This window comes from Balaenoptera acutorostrata, chromosome 14 (assembly GCF_949987535.1).
Source record: "Balaenoptera acutorostrata chromosome 14, mBalAcu1.1, whole genome shotgun sequence".
NCBI lineage: Eukaryota > Metazoa > Chordata > Mammalia > Artiodactyla > Balaenopteridae > Balaenoptera > Balaenoptera acutorostrata.
This window is the reverse complement of record NC_080077.1, coordinates 8,093,409-8,120,818: the sequence shown is the minus strand read 5'-3', so window position 1 is coordinate 8,120,818 and position 27,410 is coordinate 8,093,409. Positions and strand designations below refer to the sequence as shown.

General features: G+C 37.9%; 2 protein-coding genes across 4 annotated transcripts in view; one reads left to right on the top strand and one right to left on the bottom strand.

Moving 5' to 3' along the window:
- SOD2 (superoxide dismutase 2) overlaps positions 1-436 on the bottom strand; it is a 36,021-nt gene extending 35,585 nt beyond the window's left edge. Inside the window, exon 1 of the mRNA XM_057528216.1 lies at positions 306-436. The gene's annotated coding sequence lies outside the window, so the exon portion shown is untranslated. The remainder of the gene's footprint in view (positions 1-305) is intronic.
- WTAP (WT1 associated protein) lies at positions 387-26,289 on the top strand. Of its 3 annotated transcripts, none has more exons than XM_057528218.1 (8): positions 387-519; positions 7,357-7,394; positions 10,241-10,296; positions 13,552-13,610; positions 14,658-14,785; positions 18,297-18,475; positions 23,431-23,585; positions 25,007-26,289. In XM_057528218.1, exons 2-8 carry the CDS (start codon positions 7,365-7,367, stop codon positions 25,588-25,590), a joined length of 1,191 nt encoding a protein of 396 aa, XP_057384201.1. In that variant the 5' UTR covers positions 387-519; positions 7,357-7,364; the 3' UTR covers positions 25,591-26,289. The 3 variants fall into 3 exon arrangements, with proteins under 3 accessions (XP_057384201.1, XP_057384200.1, XP_057384202.1); XM_057528217.1 differs by lacking the exon at positions 387-519 and adding an exon at positions 629-813; XM_057528219.1 differs by lacking the exons at positions 387-519; positions 23,431-23,585; positions 25,007-26,289 and adding exons at positions 631-813; positions 18,693-19,525.
- Positions 26,290-27,410: the final 1,121 nt, after the last annotated feature.

Sequence of the window (27,410 nt, the reverse complement as noted above, 5' to 3'; positions counted from 1 at the left end):
ACTTCCTGACGGAAGAGAGAGCATCGGTTTCCAAATTCTCAAAACTTCAAACAGCGAGGGCTCACGAAGCCTCACTTGACCGGACTCCCCGCCCACGGCAGCGCTCCTTAGGTTGCACCTTGCCGCCAGCGCGCGGAAGCATCAGAGATGGGTGCTGTACCGAGGAATGGCCAATCACGCGCCGCCTTCGCCCAGATTCCTCCGCCAGAGGCCGCGCCGCAGCCGCAGGTGGCCCGGCGAGCGCGTCCACCCGGCGCCGCCAATCGCGACCCCCGCCGCCCTTCCCGTGATGCCCCGCGGCTGACCTGCGACCTCGCGGCTCACCACTCCCTGCGGCCCGCTTCTCTCCCCGCCCCCGCCGAGCTCGCAGCGCTCCGGCGGCCGCGGGGCGTGCCACCAGGCGCAGCTCCCCCTTTAGCGACTCGAGGCCCTCAGCGGGCGCCCTCCCTTCGCCTTTCCTCCCCGCGGCTGGGCCCGGCGGGCGGGAAGCTGTGGCCGCGTCCGTGAGACAACTGGTCGGTGAGTGGGCCGGGCGCTAACATGGCGGGGCGGAGAAGCGGGCGGGCGCCGGCGGCGGCGCGGGGCGGGGCGGCGGGAGGAGCGGGAAGGGGGTGGGGCGACGGGACCTCGCTTCCTCCCTCAGCGCCATTTTGTGGCAGCGAGACCTGCAAATAAAGGGGAGAGCCGGGGCTGTGGCGGTAGGAGGAGCGCGGGGGCCGGCGGCAGCGGGGTCGGGCGGCCAGGGCAGCGAGCGGGCAGCGCGGAGTCAGCCTATGTGACTGGGCGGCGCCGGCGCGGCCTCCGTCAGGAGAGGTAGGTGCGGGCCGCCCGCCGGAGCGGCGGCGAGGACCTCGGGGTCCCCAGGGCTGAGGCGCGGCCGCCCGGCCCGGGAAGGGGCGGACGGAGCACAGGGGGCGACTCGCGGTTCCCGGGCCCGCCGGCCTTCCGTTATCCGCGCCGCCTTTCCGCCTGCAGGGACACTTCCGCCACCCCGAGGCCATTTTACCTCAGTCCTCAGGGTCCCGGGGGCGAGGTGGGCGCTCCCGCGGGGCGGGCGACACCCGGAGGCCGCCCCCTCGGTGCGCGTCCAGTCCCCGCCCCGGTGTCGCCGGCTCCCACCTCGGCCGGAGCGCGAGGACTGGCGGCACGAACGAGTTCAGCAGGGGAAGGAAAGCACCGTTCGTTGATCACATCTCACGTCGCGCAGTAGCTTAATACTGCAGCTGCGTTGTCTTGTAGACTTCCATTTTTAAATGATGGCATGCGTTCTGAATTAAAAGAGAAAAATTATTTATTGAATTAGAGGTTTTCGTGAAATTTTCGAGTCTCACCTCGGATCCCTGTAAGGCTGTTACTAATTTTTTAAACCATATTTTACTAGTCAGTAGGGAGCACATAGTGGAAAAGTCCAAGTTTGTTTTGATGAAGTCAGTTGGATATTTGATCCCAGAGGACCGTGTTAAAATCCTTAATAACCGTGTTTATAAAGCAAGAAACGATTCTTTTGCCGGGGATTAAAAAAGATAGAAAAATATTTTCATGATCAGGTTACAGTCCTGAGTTGTCTATCTAGTTTTCCTTCTCAGAATTTAGTTAATTCCATTGCTGAGGAAGGTAAGTGGAAGTCACGCGTCTGTCACTACAAGTTCTACCGGGTTTCTTTTTTTTTTTTTAATTGAAGTATAGTCGATTTACAATGTTGTTAGTTTCAGGTGTACAACAAAGTGATTACCGGGTTTTTTATTTAAAAACTTTGACCATTGAGATTTCTATGACAGATAAACATGTTGTAGACACTTAAAACCCCATAAAAAGCTACCGTGAAAATCTTTTCAAGATGCCTAAGTATTATATATGTATACATGCCATTTAGTAGCATCTGATTAGGCAACTTGGGGAAAGAAATTACGGTCCATTAGAAATTGGGAAAGAAATCGGGGCTTGTGATAAAGATGAGGTTAAATTTCAAGGGTTTAGGTGGCTGTATTCCTAGAGTGCGTTCAGATTCTACGTTATCTTAAGCAGATAGCTATAGCTAAGAGATCAGTATTTTCACTTCTCAGTGGCGGAACTTAGGCAAACTACCTAAATTTCTAACTCCCAAAGGACAAAAGTACTGATAAAAGTGTATCCCAGGCACTGCTATTTTTTACTTAGCTCTTCTAATTTATAGAACTTCATAATATATAGCTTTCCTGATTGAATTTTGAGTATTTGTCAGAAATGAGTTGGTATAATACAGAAAATCCATAGCAGCCTTGTGGCATGCAGATGAGAGTTGTAATAATTGTATTTGTACAGTACGTTACAGCTTTCAGAGTCCGTTACACTCTTGTATGTATGTATAGGTGTGATATAGAATCCCCTTGAAAATATTCTTTGCTTAGAGGTCTTGATCATTTTCATTCAATTGTACATTATCTTGCTCTTGAAAAAAAATATTTTTTTTGCTCTTAAAAATTTTCTGTTGGATCCTTTTGCAAAGCAAGACGTAGATAGTATTTGGTTTTATTCTTGTTTTTATTACCTTCCATTTTTCTGCATCCAAGTGTTTTCTATTACTAAGCTTATTAGAGCAAAACTTTTCAATATTCCTGTAACAGTATATCCCATTAGATGTTAAGGCGGTGCATCAGGCTAGACTCAGTGCTATAAATAAACATTCTCAACTCTTGAAAACGTAGTTGGTGGAGTTTAATCTTTCCTAAATACACATTAAAATTCTCTTTTATGTTAATGTTAGTATTTTCTTTGAAATGTCTTTTGTTTGTATAGTATCTTTATGGCACTTAAAACATTGACCTTCGTAGCACTTTGTGGGACAGGCAAAATTGGTATCCTCTTTTTGCTGATTTGGAGACTGCAATCTGGAGAAAGTGACTTACTCAAGATCACATGACTGATACATAGTCAAGAAAAATTGGTCTTCCAATTCCTAACAAGTACACTTCTACTACAGTGCCTAGACTAATGCAGTGTCAGATTATTAGTTTTTTACGTTTAGTTGTGATTAGTTTCAGCAAGGTACATGATTTATTACTGAAGTTGTGTTGGCTGGTACTTGCTTCTCTGTTAAGGGAGAACTGAGTTGCATAACTTGGGATCATAATGCTAAGAGCCAGGGAAGTACTGGGATCTGGGATGCTAGGCACCTAGCCAACCAAAACTGAACTCTCCATCATAAGCTGTTTCTCAGTGTAAAGGCATCAAGAGTAGATGGTGGTTCTGACAGTCTAAACTTAAGAGCTGTATTACCTCTGAATTATCAACATGGATAACAAAACTTTACATAAAACCATGTTCTAGCCAATCCTCTTAAACTTGCTAAAAGGTAGCCAAATTGGTCAATTTTTGCTTTTTTTCTATTTTGCTTTTCTGCATTCTCTAGCTAAGCTTGATCATTATTGAGGATGGAGGAGTGGGAGAATTATCTATCTCCATCAGTTACCAACTTTTGTCCTAACCCCCCCCCCCCATTTTTTTTAGTAAGTAGCTGTTTTAATCTGAGTTAATCACCTAATGATTCATAACCTTTTTCATCATCTGGAAAATGGAAATAAACTTCAACTTTAAAAGTTGTGGTTATTAAGTAAGTGATTCATAGCACTGGGTATATATTCATTTTTTCCCTTCAAGACTCAGGGTTCAACTCCAAATGATATTTCAGTCATTCTGTTTTTCTGATATGAGAATAGCTTGTTCTAAGAACCTGGAATATCCATTGTCTTTATGAATGTAGAATTAACTTTAGATGGTATTGTGCTTGTCAGTTGTGCTAAAAAAAAATTGCCTTGGGGAGTAATAAATTTCACAGCACATGTGCAGTGAGAGAGTCAGAATTGAGAACCAGGTTCTATTTTGATTAAATAGTTGAATGTTGATGCTTTCAAATTTTAAGCCTGTTTCTAATTTGCCTTTTGCCACACTGTCCATTTAACTGTTGTGGCATATCATGGAATCTCAAGCAAAGATTGACTTTTCATCAGCAAAAGATAAGGGAGGAATTTCTTACTAAATGCTTATGTTTTGATTTCCCAAGTCACATATTCCATAACATGTGGAGTGACTTGTGATTGAGAGTCAACATGTGAAACGCAAACATATATACAAAACCTGTGTTTATCCCTGACTTACATTACAAATTTAAACATCTATTTTTATAAAGAAAATGTAGATATTCTTTAAGCAATGTGTAATTAGAATCTACCCAGCATCAAGCTTTTTAAAAGGAAAGAGAACATAAGCCAGTGTTAAAAATGTAAATAACTTGCTGTTTAGAATTCTGAAAATTGGGGGTCACCAAGAATTCTGCAGTGGGGCTTAGAGACAAAAACAGGAGCAGGACTCCCCTGATGGTCCAGTGGGTAGGACTCCGGGCTCCCTATGCAGGGGGCCCGGGTTCGATCCCTGGTCGGGGGAACTAGATCCCACATGCCACAACTAAGAAGCCCTCATGCTGCATGTGGCATTATTTCATTCTTTTTTATGGCTGAGTAATATTCCATTGTGTATATGTACAACATGCACAGTTTTGAGATGGGAAGCCTTTAGAAGGATTTAACCAGAAGACTGACATATAGGTACACATTTATATACTATTTAAGTATGTTAAGAGTTCAAATGGCTCAAATTTTCTTGTACCTTTTTAATACATTATTAGTATGTTATTGATATTTACCATTGGACAAATGGGAAGTTCAAAGGAAATGTTAAACTTGAGTTGTGGATTCCAAGAGGTTGCAGTCTAGTGGAGTGAATACACATTAAAACCATTTTAAAATAGAAGTAGTTAGCCCTCTGGAGATAAACATGGTGAGGGTTTGTTTCCAAATGCTTGGATTCACTCTAGAGTCACGTTAGGATAGTTAGTCACTAAGCAGCTGTCTATAACTTGCAACAGAGATTATAAACTGGGTGATAAGGGGCCTAAAGTAGGCAGGGGCCAATTCAGAGAAAAAGAATACCGATTTTTTTTTTTTAATAAATTTATTTATTTATTTTATTTTTGGCTGTGTTGGGTCTTCGTTTCTGTGCGAGGGCGCTCTCCAGCTGTGGAGAGCGGGGGCCACTCTTCATCGCGGTGCGCGGGCCTCTCACTGCCGCGGCCTCTCCCATTGTGGAGCACAGGCTCCAGACACGCAGGCTCAGTAGTTGCGGCTCATGGGCTTAGTTGCTCTGTGGCATGTGGGATCTTTCCGGACCAAGGCTCGAACCCGTGTCCCCTGCATTGGCAGGCAGATTCTTAACCACTGCGCCACCAGGGAAGCCCAAGAATACCGACTTTTAAATCGTAGAAATATGGCCGTGTCTTCATAGGTATTGGTTGGGCATAGAGACTTGATCAACTCCATCAGCCCAGAAACAAATGATAAATGCTCAGGTTTTTGTTTTACATCCAATGATAAGACTATCAAAGAGGGAAGAATTAAGCCAGTTAATTTATGATATGATCAATGTATAATTTTTTTCCTTAAAATGTACTGATTTCTTCAACTCGGTGTACCTAATGTGAAAATCAGGGTTTAATGACAGTATGATTAGAATATTTGAATTGGGATTGTATGTAATATAAAAAATGGTCTTGAAAATCATCTCCTTTTGAGGAATCTCAGATATTCACTAAGAAGTCAAGTAGCTTTTAAAACTCAGTTTTACACTGTAAATTCTTTGATTAAGTTATTTTTGTGTATAATTGACATGTTATTTTCAGGTGTACAACGTAGTGATTGATGTTTATATACATTGCAAGAGGATCACCACATAAATCTAGTTACCATCTGTCACTATACGTAGTTACAAAACTTTTTTTCTTGTGATGAAGATTTTGACTCTTTCAGCAGCTTTCAAATCTACATAATATGGTATTATTAACTATAGTCACTGTGCTGTACATTATATCTCCGTGACTTATGTACTGGCTACTTATTTGTTTGGAGTTTGTAGTAAGTATGGGTAGGTAAAATAAACTAAAAAGAAAGTTTAAGATGTAAGGGAACATTTATGACTTTGCTGCTAGAAAGGATACCTAGGAATAACTTTAAATTAGCTTCTTTTTGTTAAATTTGAATATTAGGAAATAGCACAAGTATTTTCAGTAAGCATAATAAAGTTAATGAGAGTATTTCTGTCATTAATCTTTTTCAACAGGTTTAAGTGAATTTTATGTAAATTTATAAAAGAAGCTAATTTTAAGATACAAATTATTCTGTGACATGAAGTTAAATAATGTAGGGATATTTTTATTAAGGTATAAATACCTTCATACCTGCATTGTGTAGTGATGAATTATCGTGAGGATGATAGATCTGACCTTACTATAACAATGTTAATTCTGTAAAAGGAAAGGCTTAGCCACAGGTATTACCCTTCCTCTATCCTTTCAACAAGATGCCTGGGATACTGCCTGAGGCCAGTATCGGACTTCAGCACAAACCTATTACTTCTGCTGCCAGATTTGTCTTTCACAGGGCAGTTGTAAGAATGCATTGAAAAATTGTATTTCTTCGGGACTTCCCTGGTGGTCCAATGGTTAATTATATTTCTTTCAATCCTTTGTGGCAACATTACAAAGAATGATCAACTTTTTTTTAAGAGAGTTTTAAAAAATAACCTAATAACAATAGTAATGTAAGATGTTAACAAAGGAGAAACTGGGTGCAGAGTGTATTGGAACCCTGTAATATCTTTGCAGCCTTTCTGTAAATCTAAAACTAGTTTAAGAGGTATATATATATTTTTTCACATCTTTATCAGAGTATAAATGCTTTACAATGTTGTTAGTTTCTGCTGTACAACAGAGTGAATCAGCTATATGTATACATTTTATCCCCATATCCCCTCCCTCTTGAGCGTCCCTCCCACCCTCCCTCTTGAGCATCCCTCTAGGTGGTCACAAAGCACCGAGATGATCTCCCTGTGCTATGCAGCAGCTTCCTGCTAGCCATCCATTTTACATTTGGTAGTGTATATATATCAGTGCTACTTTCTTACTTCATCCCAGCTCCCCCCCACCCCACCTCGTGCTCTCAAGTCTGTTCCCTACGTCTGCGTCTTTATTCCTGCCCTGCCACTAGGTTCATCAGTACCACTTTTTTAAATTCCATATATATGCGTTAGCATACGGTATTTGTTTTTCTTTCTGACTTACTTCACTCTGTATGACAGATTCTAGGTCCATCCACTTCACTGCAAATAACTCAATTTCGTTCCTAAAAGGTTTAATTTAAAAGAATAACCTAATGATTTGGTCATAACTGAGTTCAGTAATAAATTCGTTTGAAAAAGCCAGTATTTTTTTCTTTCTACCTTAACTGGAAGAAAATCAGTTGACTTTCCTCTCTTTACTCCTTTTTCTAGGATTCAAGATGACCAACGAGGAACCTCTTCCTAAAAAGGTTTGTTTTTTCAGCAGTTTCTAAGCACTTTTTTTGACTAACAGAGTTGAAGGGACTATCCGTATTGTTTGCTTGTTTACTCCCTTGTCTTATATTAATAATAGCATCATGGGTGTATAATGTGTGAGAAATTGTATCTAATACGTAATATATTTTTAGAATATTTTCAGCCTTTGGAAAACTTTTGTAATAATGACATCCCCATGGTCAACTTTTGTAGCCTTTATCATATGAATATTCCCAGCTATATAACTACAAATAATGTCAAACTAAGAGATTATTTTACAAGATCCTATAAGTTACTTATTTTCTTTTTTTTCCTAACTTAAGTCCATTTGGTTGTAATGCAGAACCACTTCCATATTTTTCAAAAAATGTTACAGCTAGTTGGTTCTTAGATTCTACCATTTCCTCTGAAGTTTTATTTTCTAGTCTCATTTTCCCCATTTCATCTTCAGTTTAGTCACTATGACACACACACAAAAGAGGTTACAAAAGAATAACAGTTTCTAAGAGGTATTTATAATCCAGTTGGGAGAGTAGGGTTATGTGCTTATTAACCAGTGAATATTTAAGTGGACAATTTAAATAGTAAATGTTACAGAAATTTCTGTTCTAAGTTTTGGGGTCAAGTGCTTTAACAATCTTGAGAATTACTGGGTGCTTTCTGTTAGGCTTTTAATATATTCTGGTATAACGATTTTCCATTTTCTGTTTTCTGATAGTAACGTTACTGGTAAATGCTAGAATTTGAAACATTTTTATAAAGAAAAATGTTTTAATATCTTTTAAGGGAAATTAATAAGACTTAATTTTATATTAAAGTAGGAGAGGTACCTCAGCTTTACAATCTTCTTTTGGTATAGAGAAAACATTTCATATTTCTCAATTTGCAAAGCAATTTCATCTCATTAGAATATTATGCCCATTTTAAAGAACTTTTTATTTTGAAATAATTACTGATTCATAGGAAGTTGTAAAGAAATGTACAGGGAGGGGGCTTCCCTGGTGGTGCAGTGGTTAAGAATCTGCCTGCCAATGCAGGGGACACGGGTTCGAGCCCTGGTCCGGGAAGATCCCACATGCCGCGGAGCAACTAAGCCCATGCGCCACAGCTACTGAGCCTGCGCTCTAGAGCTCGTGAGCCACAAGTACTGAGCCCGTGTGCCACAGCTACTGAAGCCTGTGCACCTAGAGCCCATGCTCTGCAACAAGAGAAGCCACCGCAATAAGCCCGCGCACCACAAGGAAGAGTAGCCCCCGCTCACCGCAACTAGAGAAAGCCCACGCGCTGCAACGAAAACCCAATGCAGCCAACAAAAAAGGGCTTCCCTGGTAGCGCAGTGGTTAAGAATCCGTCTGTCAGTGCAGAGGACATGGGTTCAAGCCCTGGTCCAGGAAGATCCCACGTGCTGCAGAGCAACTAAGCCCATGCACCACAACTACTGAACCTGCGCTCCAGGGCCCACGAGCCACAACTACTGAGCCCTCGTGCCACTACTGAAGCCTGCACGCCTACAGCCTGTGCTCTGCAACAAGAGAAGCCACCACAATGAGAAGCCAGCACACCGAAACGAAGAGTAGCCCCCGCTCGCTGCAACTAGAGAAAGCCCATGCGCAGCAACGAAGACCCAACGCAGCCAAAAATAAAATAAATAAATTTTAAAAAAACTTTATAAAAAAAGAAATGTATAGGGAGGTTCTGTGCACTCTTCACCCAGCCTCCTTCAGCGTTAACATCTTGCATAACTGTCAGACATCTTGCATAAGAATATCAAAACCAGGAACTTGACATTGGTACAATCCACAGAGCATATTCAGATTTCCCTGGTTATGTGTGCATTCGCTGTGTGTGGCTCTATGCAGTGTTATCACTTGTAGCTTAATGTAAACAGCACCACAACCAAAATAGTTACCTGAACCATTACCACAAGTCTTTCTTACGCCATTTTTTATAGCCACATCCATCCTCTCCCACTCCATTCTTAATACCTGGCAACCACTAATCAGTTCTTCATTTCTAAAATTATGCTATTTCACAAATGTCGTATATGTGAAATTATGCTGTATTACGTATCCTTTGAGTTTTTTCACACAGCATAATTTCCTTCAGCTTTATCCAAGTTGTTGCATATGTCAGTTGTCTGTTTCTTGTATTGCTGTATTTCATAGTATCATGGTTTACTATTCACCTGTTGAAAGACATCTGGGTAGTTTCCAGTTTTTGGCTATTACAAATAAAGCTGCTCTGAGCATTTGTGTACAAGTTTCTGTGTGAAAATTTTCATTTCTTTGGAATATGTGCTTAAGAGTGCAACTGTTGAGTTGTATGGAACATCCATTTTTAGTTTTAAAAGGATTCGCCAAACTGTTTGCCAGAGCAGCTATACCATTTTACTTTCTCACCAGCAATGTATGAAGGCTCAGTTTTTCTGCATCTTCACTCAGTATTTGGTGTTACCACTATTTTTTTATTTAGCCATTCTAATAGGGTGTAATGATGGCTCATTGCGTTTTAATTTGCATTTTCCTAATAATGATACCTGTTTTAAAGATAACAAACAGTCCACCTTTTAAAAACTTCGTTCCAAAAAATAAGATTTTTTTTTAAAAAACATCTTAGTATGTACTGAGCCATTTAAGTTTCAGACATTTCAGTATAGGCTTCCTTTTGGGAGGAGCTTTGTGTGTCTTTGGTAAAAAGAGGGGATTCCTAATAAACTAGCAGTTGAGGGATTAAAAGTTTGATCCTATCTTCATAAAAATAGGAATGTAAGTGCCAGTGGTGTTTAATATTTAAAACTTTTAGAAAGAGCACTTAGTTTGTATCATAATTCTCTTTATAGGTTCGACTGAGTGAAACAGACTTCAAAGTTATGGCACGAGATGAATTAATTCTCAGGTAAAATGTTCTTTTACCAAATAAAAATCTTTCTATAGAACATTATGTTGTGATTCTGTACTATAGTGTTTATCTTTATGTGAGATTTTGTTTTTAATGTTAATACATCCTCAAATCATTTAATATATTTTTTGAACCTCTTTCCTACGGCCTGTTTCTTCATTATATAAACATTGGGGAAAGCATAACACTTTAAAGAACTAAAGCACTAGCTTGGGTAACTTCTAGACTGATAGGTAACCTGAATTTTTTTCTTGTAGAGGGCAAATATTCAGAACTTTAACTTGAAAAGCATTTGTACTTCATATGTATAACTTGCTATGGGGAAAGACCCTGCTCTCAGGAAGCTTTCAGTTTACCAAATGAATAGACTTGTTTTGATGTGGTTAATTTTTTTACTTTTCTGCATAACATATGGAAAAGTTGTACTCCTTAAGGATATTCTTCTCGTTGTGGAAGAAATATGTTATTTACTGGTGAAGCAGTTACTCTTTCTCATAACTGTGACCTTGGTCAACTCATTTAACTTTATATCTTTCATTTTATTATCTGCAAGTTAAAGCAGTTGGATTAAATTTTAAAGATGACGTCCAGCTCTGAATTTCTGTGGTTATCTTAAAATGTCTTACTAAAGCAGATTGTCAAGTACAGCATTATATTATTCATTTTTCAAATGTAAGAAATCAGAAAATGGGATCACGCATGTTTTGTATTTTATAACTTAAATATATTCTTTTTGCATTTTATCACTATGGTAAGTTTTTTACGAGGTAACTTTTAGATCAAAATAAAATGAATGTTTTTCAGGGCAACCTGCAAGTTCACTGAACTTTTTCCTCTAGAAATTTCAAGGAATTTTTACTTGAGGAACTGAGTAAATTTAACAGAGTGGAAGTTGGGGAGAGAAAAGGTGGTTTTATGAGAGGGAAACACAGATGACATGCTCCATTGTTTCCTAGAGCCTGATCATTTCCCACCCTTGTTGACTTAACTAGCTACTCTATTGCAGACATGCTCTTTATTTTCCTTTACCGTAATCTCATGCATAGAACAGTTTTTCTATTGCATACCTTCATTTTCCTGTACATAAAATTTAAATACTTAGTATTTTAAAATACTCTTGCCCTTCCCTGCTGATGTAGACGCTTGTGATATACTAACGCTCGTGTTGATGTTCTCTTTGTACCTCTGATATGGTACACTCCTTGCCTTTTATCCTTTCTTAGATAATTCCTCTGGTTAATAGGTGTCGTTTCTTGATTTAACTGTTGGGGGAGAAATCGGTACTATAATCTTAATTTAAAAATCAGGAACAATTTTTTATGTTAAGTTACCTTTAAGGTTTTTAAAATCGTGCAATTTATATTCTTGAGGTCAGTTTAATTTCTTTCTTTAGGGACTTCTCATTTATGATTTTTAAGTAGGTTTTTTCCTCATTAATTCTCTTTGTGATTTTAAATTAACTGCTACTTAGTCTTTTTTTTCCTACTTGATGAGGATGTTTGGTTTGAGCTTTTATATATATATATATATTTTTTTTTTTTTTTTTAATTTATTTAAGGCTGTGTTGGGTCTTTGTTGCTGCACCTGGGCTTTCTCTAGTTGTGGCGAGCGGGGCCTACTCTTCATTGGGGTGTGTGGCCTTCTCATTGCAGTGACTTCTCTTGTTGTGGAGCACGGGCTTTAGGCACTCGGGCTTCAGTAGTTGTGGCTCGCGGGCTCTAGAGCGCAGGCTCAGTAGTTGTGGTGCACAGGCTTAGTTGCTCTGCGGCATGTGGGATCTTCCCGGACCAGGGCTCGAACGCACGTCCCCTGCATTGGCAGGTGGATTCTTAACCAGTGCGTCACCAGGGAAGTCCCTGAGCTTTTATATTTCTCATTTCCTCTAAAATAAATAGTTCTTATATAATCTCCACAAAACATCTTTATTCATCCCAAAAGGTTGAATGAACTCCTTTTTGTGTCCTAGGTTGTAGAGGCCGTAAAAATGAGCATGCCCTTGGCCTAGTCTTTATGTAGAACGGATTAGCTTGATATTATGGAATATTTTTGTTCATTGTGTTGTAATGTTAATAAATCTCATAGCAAACTTGTCTAAGGTTTTAAGATTATAAAAATATTTTCTAAAAGCAAAGTAAATTTTAATGAGCTGTAACTGAAGAGCACTTTGAAAACAGCTCTTCAGTAAGCAAGGTGGCAGACAGCTTACTTTCCAGGAGCAGTTGCTTACACATAAGACTGGGGGAAGTTCGTTATCTGCAGTAATTACCAAGAGCAGCTAATATGGCCTGTATTTTGAGGGTAGAGGAATATAATGAAGAAAGGTCCTGATGGCATACGGCACGTATGGAAGTTGTTTCTGCTAATTAGATATGCTTTTGAAAAATAGTATGTTCTCTTCCCCCTCCCCTTTTTTTTTTTACTTTGAGAGAGTCACATGGTATTTTCACTTAAGAGCCGAGATAACCTTCAGTCCCTTAAAATCAGGCACTTAAAAAAAATGTTTTTTAATGTTTTTTTAATTTTATTTAATTTTATTGATTTTTGGCTGCGTTGGGTCTTCGTTGCTGTGCATGGGCTTTTTTCTAGTTGCGGCGAGCAGCGGCTGCTCTTGGTTGCGGTGGGCAGGCTTCTCATTGCAATGGCTTCTCTTGTTGCAGAGCACGGGCTCTAGGCACGGAGGCTTCCGTAATTGTGGCACGCGGGCTCTGGAGTGTGGGCTCAGTAGTTGTGGCACACGGGCTTAGTTGCTCCGCAGCATGTGGGATCTTCCCGGAGCAGGGCTCAAACCCATGTCCCCTGCATTCGGATTCTTAACCACTGCACCACCAGGGAAGTCCCTAGGAATGTTTTTAAAATGCCTTTTGTTTGAGGTGGACAGCAGATCTGAAAAGTAGTGTTAAGTTTTTCAGTCAGCTTCCGTAATCCAGGCAACATGCTGAACATCAGTGATACAAAGTCCTGTATGGTGTGTGATCTGACCCACGGGAACACTGCTTGGTATAGTCTCAGCAGGGAACACTTTTCTCTGTGTTTCCATTTACCTAACTCTTGTAAGTTGAGAAGGAATAATTTTGAAGTGACTTATTTATTATGGGTTAAACTAGATTTATAGTTATCTCAAAATGGAAGAGACATTAAAATTCATGCAGTGGAATTCTCAGTATTACTTAAAGCTTATGGATGTGGTTTTCTAGTATATTTAATAAAAGCAATTTAAACATAACAACTAATATGGATTTATTTTTGTACTAGGTGGAAACAATATGAAGCATATGTGCAAGCTTTGGAGGGCAAGTACACAGATCTTAACTGTAAGTTTGAGTTTTAGCTTCCTAAAGACTATGTGACTATTGCCTTTTAGATTGTTGTTATAAGCACAGGATAACTGGTTTTACTAAGTAATTTTTATTCAAGCATTTTATTGAGGAACTCTGTCCAGGCACTGTGTTGGGTGCTAAGAAATAGGTGAATGAGACATGCTCTCTCTTCTTGAAGAGTTCGCAGTCATTGGAGAAGACCAACCTGCAATAATCTTATAATAGCACCTCTCTTTTAACTGAACTACAAAGTTCTAAGAGAGCATAGATAGGGAAATTCACAACTACTTGAAACTTTCCTTGATGTGTCCCTTCCACAGAGAAATTTCAAGTGAAGCATGAGTTATTACTCTAGAAGAGAGAAGCAACCAGTATTAAATTTATGATAGCTTAAATTGTAACAATAGGATATAGCTATGGATTTATGGATTTTTCAACATCTGCTAAAAATAATACAACAAAGTTTATCATTTCAGACTAATTTAGTCTTTGTCACTTTTCACTGAGTTAGAGTAACATACTATTTGTGAGTATAAAAACCAGTACGCTTTTCCAAGTTCAGAAAGCTTAATATCCTAAAATCTCAATTATTGTATGATTATAGTATAATCCATAGAAGTTGTGAACATTATGAAAGCTTAAAGTAATAATTGTCTCTGCAGTTATGGGCATGTTTATATTGAATAGGTTAAAAACGGTACTAATCAGGACTTTGTGAATACTTCATAGTATAAACAAATGCAAATAAATGAAGTTTCCTGGTGTTTGTTGGTAACAGATTAGACTATAACAACGTAATCCCGTCTAGCATTAAGTGGCTGTGGACCCGTATAACAGCACTAACTCCTAAAAAAGCACTCATGATCAGGAACAAATTTCATTGTTACAAAAGCATTGATAGAATAGAAAGTAAAGACTTAAACTTTTTACCTTGGTTTTTATCATTGTTCAAAGGCAATCAGAACTTTCTTTTGGTTAGTTCAGTTTGATCTTGAAATTATATTTCATGATGTTGGGGGTTTTTTTCCTTTTAATCATCAGCTAATGATGTAACTGGCTTAAGGGAATCTGAAGAAAAACTAAAGCAACAACAGCAAGAGTCTGCACGCAGGGAAAACATTCTTGTAATGCGACTAGCAACCAAGGAGCAAGAGATGCAAGAGTGTACTGTAAGTATTTCAAATGTTTTAAAGTCTTTTTGAGGAATTGGGGTTTGGATCACATTATGACATGTATTCATTCACATTAAGCTAATTTTGTATACTTAATACGAATTATAGATGCACATTTTGTTAAGGTAGAAATGCTTTGAGCTTAAATGTGCTAAATGTAAAATTTTGATAGATAACCTTTCATCATTGGATTTAAAGTAATTTTTCTGTGGCCAAGAAGTCAAAAATCTTAAGTTATTCTCTGAAATCTCCATGATTTATAAGAATTAGTATATTGGTTCAGATATCTTTAAGTGATATCTGAGGGTATAAGCAGCATTTACTCTTTACTAAGCAAGCCGTCTGATTAGTTTCTCCTCTGCTGTCTTTACCCCTTTCTGCATAAAGTTATTTTTCTTAGTATCATCAACTTCTACCGTGTCTTTAATTCTTAATCTTTCATTTGTACTATTTGCCATGTCTACATAGATCTGAAATCTAATGGTATATTTGATCCTTTAGCTCTGGGATTGAATTTAGAGTCAGTTTTATGCTGTCTTTGACAGTCTTAGCCCTTTCTTTTAGTGTTTGTATATGTCAGTTATATAAAATAGGGGCAGCTCTATTCCTGTTGTTTCTAATCTTTTTTTTTTTTTCCTTTCTTTTTTTTGTTTTTTTGTTTTTGGGCTGCACTGTGCAGCTTGCGAGATCTTAGTTTCCTGACCAGGAATCAAACCCAGGCCCCTGCCGTGAAAGTGCTGAGTCCTAACCTCTGGACCGCCAGGGTATTCCCTGTTGTTTCTCATCTGAAAAGCTGAAATTTTCCTGAATTTTTTTGTGTAATCTCCATTTGATAGTTACTAAAATCTAATGCATAAGGCAATATTCTGGTCACTGGAGACCAGTCATCTGTGGGGCACAGTTCTGTTTCTTCTCTCACCAGTAAGATGTTCTTTCAGGCTTAATCACAACCCTTATTCTGCTTGTGCAGACGCTGTCTGTTGTCCACATTTCCACAAAAGTCTTTAGTCCCTTTTCCTTCACTTTTTCTTCGCTGTGCGGCATGTGGAACCTTAGTTCCCCGACCAGGGATCGAACCCGGGCCCCCTGTGCCCTGCGTTGGGAGTGCGGGGTCTTAACCACTGGCCTTCCAGGGAAGTCCCCTTCACTTTTTCAGAATGACTTCTTTACCTGTTGAAGAGTAGCTTCTGTTATTTTCTCTATCTTCTCACCACTCCTTTTGTTTCTGCCAATTTAGTTTCCATCTGCACTGCCACTGATATTTTTTCTGTAGTCACTAATGAATGTATTAAGAAATTTCTCTTTCTCAGCACTCATATGCCTTTACTTTCCCTAACTTCAACTATTGACCATTCCCACCTTTGGCTTTTTTTTTTTTTTTAACCTAGATACTTGGTTCCAAGAAGTCTTACCGACATTTTGAATATAGGGTTTTTGTTTTTGTTTTCCTTTCTGTAACACCCACCCATCCCATTCAATTTTTTTTTTCTCTTAGGATTTTCACATCTAATGGCATGAGTACTGCTTCTCAAGTGCCTAGTCTCAAAACCATTTAATCCTTTTTTTTGTGATATTTAGGACTCTGGGTTCTACCATTTACTCATTAATAGTTTTAGGTTTCCCTGTTAACATGGCACTGTGCCAGATGCTTACACACGCACAGGATGAATCTACCTTCAGAGTGCTAGCACCTGGTAGAGTGTGACTAGATGGTGCTGATGATAATGTCTCATAAAACCAGTGCATCTTGATTTCTTTCAATCTCTTGAATCCGATTCTTGACATCCTAATCCAGATACTCCTTAACAGTTGCCTAGATAGTATGTGCTGTTGACTCACCTCAGTGATTCTACAGCCATCCCATATACACTAGCAGTTTTGGTCATATTATGCCTAATCAGGGCCTTTGGTGATGCCTCATCACCCTTTTGTCATCTCAACCTATATTTAAGATTTTTTTCAAGTAGAACCTAACTTTTTCCAGCCACATTTTTTTACAGCTCTTCTCTGCACAGGCCAGCCGAAGAACTCACTGCTCTTTCAGTTAGAACACAGTGAAGTTTTGCAGAGAGGGCAGCAGGAGCAAACACAAGGAAATGGCAAGCTTATGTGTAGCAGATGAGGGCCGTTCACTTTGTAATCTAAATACTAGTAACTATGTTAGTGTGAGAGAGGCAGTGTTTTCTTTAGTGATAGCGGTACGTGGTATATGTTACATGGCATGCTTTATTCTTGTTAGATTACCTCAGCAGCTGGCATTATATTGAATAAATAGGTGTACTTTTTGGTTTAAAATGAGTTACTTTTAAAATTCCTCAAGCTGAAAGAGGAAAAAATAGTTCTGTTTGCTCAGTGAAATACTAACTAAATATATCCTAGTATATTTGTATCTTTTATGGTAGAAATTAGCTGCTTAGGAAAGGTTAGTTTCAATCCTATTTAAGGTTTAGTGTGGAGCAGGATCTTGAACCAGATCTACTTTGGGTGTGAAGAAAGTGATGCATTTAATGCTGATAAACTGTATCTCATATTTTAGAAATGTATTTTTAGTGTGCTAGTAAATAATACAACCAGAGTTGACGTTGAAGGTTTCATATGTAAGTAGAGGGATTTGGTATGGTGGAAAAAGCCCTAGATTGGGAGTCAGGAGGCTTGAGAACAAGAATTCTAGTTTTAGTACTGGCACTGAACTAACTATCCTTGGACAGTTGGCTTATTTAATCTCTCAAAAATAAGCAGTTTGGACCAGGTCAGTCACCTTCCAGCCTTACAATGCTGTGATTCAAATCTACTTGGAGGGAAAAAAAATGAATATGTGCGTAATTTGGGGTTATGGTGCTGTTTATAAAGCTGTAATGCCAACTCATGTAAATATGTAAGTACTATACATTTTTAAATTTAGAAATGCAAATATGTTTTAAATTATAATCTTGTACCTGGTGTATTTTTAGGGAACTTGTACACAGACTAATTTCCCATAAGCACAGATTTACTTTACATAAGTAATATTTTAAACTTTGCTTTTTTCCCCCAGTGGGCATCAGCATTTTTAGTAAATATAACAGTGATTGATTGATTGATTGATTGATTTTGTACTGTTTTGGTTGCCAACGTGTTAGTCTCCTTATATTTGAAGTTTCCAAACATGGAGTGCAATCAAATGGCCTTTACCTCCTACATGGATAACCTTAAATAGTTTCATGGGGTTTTTTTTTTTTTCTTCTTTTTTGGCTGCGCAGCTTGAGGGATCTTAGTTCCCTGACCAGGGATCGAAGCCAGGCCCTGGCAGTGAGAGCACTGACTCTTAACCACTAGACCCTCCTAACCAGGGAATTCCCAAATAGTTGTTTTTAATTTGTAATTTTTTTAGAGGATTTTATGATCAAGGGGGGAAAGGACTTAACAAGCAAGTTGGTAAATCCAGTGAATGAAAGGGATTTTATCTCATCTTCTTAGGTATGTTTCTTTTGATTTGGTAGTAATTGGGGGTTTTTTTTGCTTTGCACAGACTCAAATCCAGTACCTCAAGCAAGTCCAGCAGCCTAGCGTTGCCCAACTGAGATCAACAATGGTAGACCCAGCGATCAACTTGTTTTTCCTAAAAATGAAAGGTGAACTGGAACAGACTAAAGACAAACTGGAACAAGCCCAAAATGAACTGAGTGCCTGGAAGTTTACGCCTGATAGGTAAACAAATCATACTCCCCAGTCAAGACTTCCCTGACAGTCCCACTACGAGAAAGCTGTGGTGGGACAGCCGAGTACTCGTTTCCACACCAAGACTCAGACTTCTTGAGCCAAAAAGCCACATTCTTATACTGTCCAGCTTGTAATGGTTAATGTAAAACTTACCAGATGAACCTTGTGTTTCAGCTTTTTTCTCTTCCCCCTCCCCTTGCTTCAGAGGCCTGATGGCGTCGGACTATTCCGAAGAAGTGGCCACCTCCGAAAAATTCCCCTTCTAGAACATGTAGACACTTGAGAAATGTTTCTGTTTGAAGAAAATAGAGGGAGAAACAGAAGTCTTAAGTCTGTGGCACACTGTGTCTTCAGACAGTTTGGAGGAATGAAAACCTAGAGATTTAAAATCATGAATTGAACATGTAAAATTCCAGTAAATGTAAAGATGGAATATGCATCGCTCTTAACCTTGAGCATAGTGACTTAGAGACACTGTATATCAGTTTTGCCAATAAGACTGTGGACTTCGTGATTGTTGTTGAACTTCTGGGTCAAACTCAAATGAGGTGAATTTTTGCCTTTAAAGGGTTTATTTGCTAAGAACCAACTTAATAGTCATGAGAGAATCAAATAATAGATGTCAGTACAAGTAGTTCATATATTTAACCATTTAGTTTGGGGCACCATATTACTTGATTGAGCCTTAAATCAATGTGGTTTTACTCAATGGTTTGTTCTTTGAATGGTTGCTAATACTGTAGATAATCTTATTGAGGACTGTACAAATAATGAAGGTGTGGTATCAAACTTCAGGTCTAAACTGTTTGAAGCATTATAAACATTCATTTCACAACTAGATTGTATAAGGGTATTAGCTGTGATGAGACTCACTGCGTTATTTTTTTCAGTAGTGAAATTTATTAAATCCCCATTCCATTCAACAGGCACATGTTGAAAGAGCATTGTCGTTGGTGTTAATGGGGGAATGTGTTCCTTCATTGTATTTGGGCCTTTTGTATTGCACTCTTGATATTAAATTAAATGTGCCTTGAAATAGTTGGTTTTTTTTTTTGTTTTGGTTTTGTTTTGTTTTTTAAGTTCAAGGATTACTATGATGATTTTGTTGTACTTCTAACGTTTTGGGTTTGGGGGGGCTGTGAGAGCAGATTGATTTCGAAAAAATTGTTGCTGTGCTCTTCAAAGTGAAGGAAAAGGCTCTGTGTCTCATTTTTTAAAGACCTACTTTTTTTCCAGCTGGTATCATAAAAGACAAGGAGACTTGACACTTGTTGCTTTTTGACACCTTGTCCCAGGATATTGCAGTAGACATTAATGTGGGACAGCTTCACAGGGTGCCTGCCAGAAGATTGGGGACAGAATGTATTGGAACTGTGGGCTGGCCTAAGTGAGACATTTTGTGAATTGGAGAAAAAATATATATATATATATAGTGATCATTTCTAGCAAATTCATTTGATCATTTAGATAAAAGAGGCATTATTTTCTTCATGCTTCCATCCAATCCTGGAGGTGAATTTTTTCGTCAGATCATTCTATAAGTCACCAATTCGAATTTTCACTTGGTGATAATGGAGTCTAAGATGAGTGGAAGATAAATGTTCCAGATTGCCCCAACGTTTAAGTGCAGTTTTAACAAGGGTGACTTAAGTTCTCTCTTAATCATTCAAATCAATTGTAAGTATCTTGTATGTGTGTGCTTTAGGGAACTGGTTGTGGGGCAGAGGGTGGGCTGGAGAAGTGGTTTGTGTGACTTCACGGCAAGAAGTCGCTTCTAAAATTCTCACTGCTTGTGGGGGTTGGAGGGTAAGTAACCAAGTCTGTTTGAAATTGGCTTATTGTGCCCGAATTAAGGCTTTTGTGTCTATGTTATGCCATTTAAGATCACAGTAGAGAAGGCCTATGTATTCTTAGTAGGTCAGGAAATAATTCGTAAAAGGTATCATTAACATGTACTGAAATTTAGCCAAGCATCTTTCTTTGCCACTTAGGTAACAGTCACCTTGACGTGGGTTTTTCCTTCTTACTGTTAAAAAATTTTTTTTAATTAATAAGGTAACACATGCTAATGTATAAAATTGAAACAGTGTAAAGAAAAGTGGAGGTGAAAAGTGAGTTTTACTCCTGGGTGTGACCTTGCCCTTCCCTGTTGTATTCCCCAGGAGTAGTAACCACTTTTAAATTTCTTGGGTATCATCAAGATAATTTGTATGCATATACAGTAATTATATATATATATATTGATTTTAAACAAAGGTGACATACATGTATACATACATACAGATGATTTGTGCCAGGGCTTTCCCAACCCCACCCCACTTTATCCTTGGGCATTTTCCATTTTTTACTATATTTAAATTACTTACCATTTTTAATGGTTATATAATATTTTCTTTGTATTAGTGGATCATAATTTATTTTAATTACCTATAAATGGGTTTTTATTTTGTAAAAAGTAGGCTATAAGCCCAGAGTTCATCGGGTGGTATAAATACATCATTAATTTGAAACAAATAGTCCTCAATCAATACTCTGTCTGGAATAATTCAAATAGAATGGGTTGTGTGGGTTTTGTTTTGTTTTCTACTTTTTTATTCTGTTTTAATTTTAAGAGAGAAAGATCTCATGAATTATGTTGTCCACTTTAGTTAAAATATTTCATACATGTGACAGTGCGTATATCTAGAGTAGTTAGAGGGATATATTGCAGTGTTTTGACAGTTTTCAGTTTGCATTTAAACATTTAGGTACTTGTGCGTACACCTCTTCAGAATACCCTGTCTCCCTTCCCCTTGATAACAAAGCAGTGTACAGTGTCCATTCTTTTTTATAAATCATTCTCTTAAGTTATTTCCTATTATATTTTCTTTGTGGGTTGTTAGATTTTTTTTGTAAAATTATTCCAAAGACAAGTTACTTGTAATTGGATTCTTACCATCTTTTGTGATATGATGAACACAACACAAATTTTACATGACATAGTAAAATGACGTAAAGTTACAGAATGTTTAAAGAACAGCAGTTTTGTGAAGTTTTGTTTTAAAGTGATCACTAATTTTAGAAGTGGTAGGATTATTTTAGTCAGGCATTTATAAAAAGGCATGACTTCATAAATGAAATATTTTTTGCATTAGAATTTGTGATACCTTATATGAGGTTAAGTCAGGTCACAAATTAATGTATTGATTTTACAATTGTCTGTGTTTTTAAAAATTCATATAAAAGATTTCTCAGGTTGGTAAACACCGATGCCATATACTTTGCAAGAAAGCAGTGTTGTGGGAGCATAGGCAGTAAAGTGGAAGGAATGCCCCCGTCTTAGATGATGGTGTGTGTTTCTTATTCCTCATTTGATTTCTAAACTCTTGTTCAGTAGAGGCTAAAGTCTGAGGGTGCTTATAGGAAATGGGGGATATCTGGAGCTATAATAACAATGAACAGAAATATCAGCTAATAAAGTTGCAGTGTAGAGAAAAAACCCTTACCACATGCTAACTCATGGTTTTCATCTGAGGCTCCTTTGCGCAGTGGTACCCCAGGTTTTACCAGAGATTTGTGTAAGGAAAATGTATTAAAAACTTTTGCTTGAATCATATTGGGTAAGAACATGTGCTATTGATAAAAGAACCTTGCAACACTGAGCCAAAGAATGAGAATCATTTACAAAGTGCTCCCATTTTAAAACATTTAAAAAGTGTGTGTACAGCAATTGCAAAAATGCAATCAAAAGCCCCAGTAACAGTGTCTCAATAAAACTTCACTGCTTTTCTTCAGCCTCATTAATAACAGAAATAATGAATTTTAAAGAGTTTCTAATTTAAGTATATAATTGTGATGTTACCTTTGAAACTTGGATAGGGACAGTTTGATATCCTTGTGATGGAGTAAAGTTCAGAATGACCTTATTGGTTAAAAAATTTTTTTGCTGACCCTTTCTATTTTCTTCTTTTAATTCCTTTAATAGGGCTTTCATTTGCCTGATATACTACTTCGAATTCATCTCATCCTTAATAGTAATATAGAGGATGAACATTGAATGCATTTTTGCAATTGCTGTGTATATGCACGTAGGTCTATAGTACATTGCACTAGCACTTGGTAACTAATTTGTTGAAAGTACGGCACTCCTAATTTGGCAGACACTTACATATTTGCATTATTTATGATAAGTAACGCCAACCTTATTTTTGTGTCCTAAGGGTAATCTTTTCAACATGGATAAAATCTTCACCACATACCAATATTAAAATTTCAAAAACTTTCAGTTTAAGACAGCTCAAAAGTATATATATCATATGAAATTAAATGAGGGATTGGTGAATAGGAATAGTCTTAAGGCTTTTTAAAAACAGTTACTGAACAGGCCTCACTTAATGCAATAAATAAACATTCATTCTTGTGAGAACTGCCTATTAAGAGGCATCCTTAAAAATGCTGATCTAGCAGGAATAAATATATTCTCATTCATTTATATATTTATAGGTGCTGATTTTTATATATTAGGTATTTTAAAGAAGTTTACATTGTGGTTGGTGTTGCGTTTACCCTTTCAAGAACTTTTCTGTTCCATAAAGCTAAGTACCTTAGTGTTTTACTAATACTGGTATATCTAAAATGTGTGTTAATTAATTGGCCTGTTTCTATTTCAAATTATAATTTGGGATAAAAATAGATTTCAGAATCAGTTATTAATAGAAACAAAAAGTGGCCATTTAGGTACTTTTTCTTTAGGTTTTTTAAATTTTTGCTGCTCTATTGGCAAAATACTGCAATGTACAAGATGGACGTGCTCCAAAAAGAAGACGGTAATTGTAGGGAAGCATCTGCTGTGACATAGTGTCCTGTTCTGTACGTGTTACACCTATCGTCGTCGTAGTCGCAAGCAAAGAAGGTTGTAGAGAGTTTTGTCTTCATTGTGTGATGAATGGCTCTTTCCTTTACAGCCAAACAGGCAAAAAGTTAATGGCGAAGTGTCGAATGCTTATCCAGGAGAATCAAGAGCTTGGAAGGCAGCTGTCCCAGGGACGTATTGCACAACTTGAAGCAGAATTGGCTTTACAGAAGAAATATAGTGAGGAGCTTAAAAGCAGTCAGGATGGTAAGGGGTTTTTTGAAAAGTTTGGTTAACTTTGCACTGGCTCTAAAATACTGCCAGGCATGAGTATTATAGATTAGAGTCTGTGTATATGCTCATCTCTGCCAATGGTTCTATAAAATTATAAGTGAAATATTTCCAGTTGAGTCAGCAAACAAAGCCATTTAATCTTAGCGGTCCCCTCACCCCCTGAATTGTTTACTGTGCAAATTTCATAATAAGTTTTTGTTTTTTAGGGGTGGGATTTGGCAAAAGATAGAAAGGCTGTTGTATTACTAAGGCATTATGTAGCTATATAAATTTATATTCAGTGCTTAAAAGAGGGAATATCTTCATTTAACCAATTTCTGTAAGTGTAAATCTTGAAAGTATTTGGCTATTTCCAGGGATCTGAAAATATATATAATTGATTGTGGAAATTCCCTGGCAGTCCAGTGGTTAGGGCTCGGCGCTTTCACTGCTGGGGCCGGGTTCGATCCCTGGTCAGGTAACTTAAGTCCCTGCAAGCCGCACCACATGGCCAAAAATAGAAAAAAATAAATAAAAGTATATAGTTGATTTTACCTTTTAAGATCCTATTTAGTGAATAAGATGTAATAGTTCTTTGCTAAGACAAATGGAACTTAATTGTCAGCTGCCATCTCTTTTTGTTGGGCAAGTATAGTTTCGTCCATGCTGTTTCTCCTTTGTGAGGAAAATTAGTAGTAAGAAAAATACCCAAGCTCCGGAGATTAAATAAATTGCAAATTTGTAGTTAATTGCAAAGAAGGTCGCTAGTCAAGCAATTATCTTTAAAACTGCCTTTTCAAAGTGATGGTTCTTAGCTCTCACTATTTGTAAATATAGTAAATAGGAGGTTTTGTATAGTAGTAAAGGAACTCCCCCCCACCCCACCCCCAAGGCCTTTTTAGAACTTAATAGACATCTGTATTTTTATCAGTTTTCAAGAGTTATTTTCTCTGAATTTTGTTCTTGGATGAGGGATAATCCTTGGTGACTGCATAGGCTTCTTTGGCGTGTTAGAGTAGAGGACCGCACTTCCCCAGGGGCTAACCTGCTGTGGAGCTGAGGCATTGGCTAGGAGGATGAGGCGTAAGGGGCTGGACGTAGGGGCCCGTAGGTCAGCAAACGTGGAACAGATTTTGTGGGTTGTGACCAGTTTTATGTGGCTGGATAGTTTGAATAAATTTCAATTTGGTTGCTTTAATATATTTATTTTAAGCTTTTGCCTTCCTCCCCAAAACAAACTCATTGTTGAATGGCTATTTTAAAATTCCAAGCAAAATTTTAAAGTACTCTTTTGTGATTTTATAATTTTCTTTGTTTACTTAAACATTTACTGATTGCCTGGCTTTGTGCAGGCACTAAGAAATATTTTTAAATGTTAAAAGAGATTAAAGTAGGTTTGACTCTCCTTTGCACAGAACTGAATGACTTCATCATTCAACTTGACGAAGAAGTAGAGGGTATGCAGAGTACCATTCTAGTTCTTCAGCAGCAACTGAAGGAGACGCGCCAGCAGTTGGCTCAGTACCAACAGCAGCAGTCTCAAGCCCCAGGCCCGAGTACCAGCAGGACTACATCTTCTGAGCCTGTAGGACAGGCAGAGGCCACAGGTAAAGACTGCAGTCGTCTGGCCAACGGACCAAGTAATGGCAGTTCCTCCCGGCAGAGGACGTCTGGGTCTGGATTTCATAGGGAGGGGGACACAGCCGAAGATGACTTCCCTTCTTCACCAGGGAATGGTAATAAGGCCTCCAACAGCTCGGAGGAGAGAACTGGCAGAGGAGGTAGTAGTTACGTAAACCAACTCAGTGCGGGGTATGAAAGTGTAGACTCTCCCACGGGCAGTGAAAACTCTCTCACACACCACTCAAATGACACAGACTCCAATCATGACCCTCAAGAGGAGAAAACAGTGAGTGGGAAAGGTAACCGAACTGCGGGTTCCCGCCACGTTCAGAATGGCTTGGACTCAAGTGTAAATGTACAGGGTTCAGTTTTGTAAAATTTTTTCCAGCGAATTTTTATACAGTGTCATTTAATTTGGGAGAGGATACTGTCCGGAAAATTAATTCATACTTTTGTCACAATTTGCCTTTTTTGTGGGTGTTTTTTTTTCTTTTTTCCTTTCCCTTTTTCTTTTTTTCCTTTTTTTTTTTTTTTTTTTTTTTGCTTCAATACCTCTGCCACTTTGGAAATTGTAACAGTTAATTACTTTGAATGTTGCTAAAAGGACATTTTGTGTAGGGTCAGGTTATTTTTATATGAGTTAATGTGAAGTTGTAAATGGAAATCTTTCCTTAAAGTGTAACACAACGATGTCTGTTTGAATCTGTCTCTCTCCTAGAACCTGTGCTGTGTAAGGGCGTTCTTCTTCATGCTGTTATTGTACTTAGGCACCATTCAGACTTGTTAGCGTAGATGTGGGTTTATGACTGCCAGGTCTGCCCAGTACAGTAGTTTTATCACTGAAAGTTGGACTTGTTGAAGGAGTCCTATAGTAGTTTCAGTGTTAGATACAGTTTTTTCCACCATACATCTGTGCATTTCCTCTTTAGGTGACTGAATGTTTAAGAAATATGTGTGCATAGTTACTCAGTTTTTATGAACCGTTGTATCCTGTTAATGCATATTGCTCTGTGACTCCAGTATATCTTACCTGTACTGACCAAACTTAAATAAAGATTTTTATTGTAACTCCTTACATTAGTTGTTTTTTGTTTCTTTATGTGTGTTTAGCATTTGTCATTTCTTTTCATTGGTTTGCTGAATGTCTACTCATTATTCTTCAACATACCACAAAGGTGAAACTTAAGTCCATGCATAAATTTAATTGTGAACTTTTGTTTTGGAAAATGAACTTGGAGTTTAGGACTACACTTTAATGTTTTTTCCTGACTTGTAAAAATAATTGTTAAAATACTTGAAAATACAAAAAATATAAAGAAGAAAATAGTCACCTAAGTATTTATTAGGTTTTAATTGAAAAAGTAGACTTTGTTTTTGTGAAATGATTTCAGGTAATTAGGCATCTCTAATCAGTGATGTTTGTGTTAAAATATTGGCCACTTCTACTGATTTGTACTAATAATATCTGCTCATATTACATAGTAAGGGTGTAGGGTGTTAGAATGAAGGTGAAATGTTTTAAAGAGATAAGACAAAGTTTGCTTCATTTCCTGTCATGTTAAATATTAAGTATCAAGGTCTATGGAATTGAATGGCTTTAGAATAACTTTTCACATATGTGGTTGAGATGAAATACGATTTTTGCTGAAAGCAAAATATTTTCTCATTTTAGATATTACTTGTAATATAATCAAGGAACCTCAAAAGTGGAGATAATGACATTTGAAACTGAGGTACAACTTACTTGAAAATAACTCCTATGTTTCTGCTTGTTTAACTGGCATACAAGTGTATCTGGTCTTCATGGTGTATGTAAAATACTGCACTTCTTACCTTTTGATTAACCTTTTGTGCAGTCTTCAAATAAAAAGATCCTACACAATTTTAAATAAATTTGCTTATAAACATTTTGGTGTGTACTAAAATACTAAATATTCCCTTGGTTTTATTAAGTACTGTGGGCTTTAGCTTTAGTTTTTATGTATATCCTTTTAACTTGCTCAGTTTAAACAAAGATGGAATTTCTCTTCCTTTTGGTGTTACGTAATCATTGGTGTGTGCAAAAAAATTATTCAACTGGTGATAAAATTTTATGACTAAATTTAATAGGCCTGTTATGTGTCATTACCAATTTTCAGATTTCTGTTGAATCTGCATTAATGGATGAAAGACTTGGGCAGAGAGGACTTGAGACTG

What these genes read in the sequence shown, in the direction of transcription:
- WTAP (XM_057528218.1), top strand. Translation starts at nt 7,365, where the DNA reads ATGACCAACGAGGAACCTCTTCCTAAAAAG. An exon ending in AGGAACCTCTTCCTAAAAAG is followed by an intron (nt 7,395 to 10,240) that starts GTTTGTTTTTTC and finishes TTCTCTTTATAG; the next exon opens with GTTCGACTGAGTGAAACAGA. An exon ending in AAGAGATGCAAGAGTGTACT is followed by an intron (nt 14,786 to 18,296) that starts GTAAGTATTTCA and finishes TGCTTTGCACAG; the next exon opens with ACTCAAATCCAGTACCTCAA.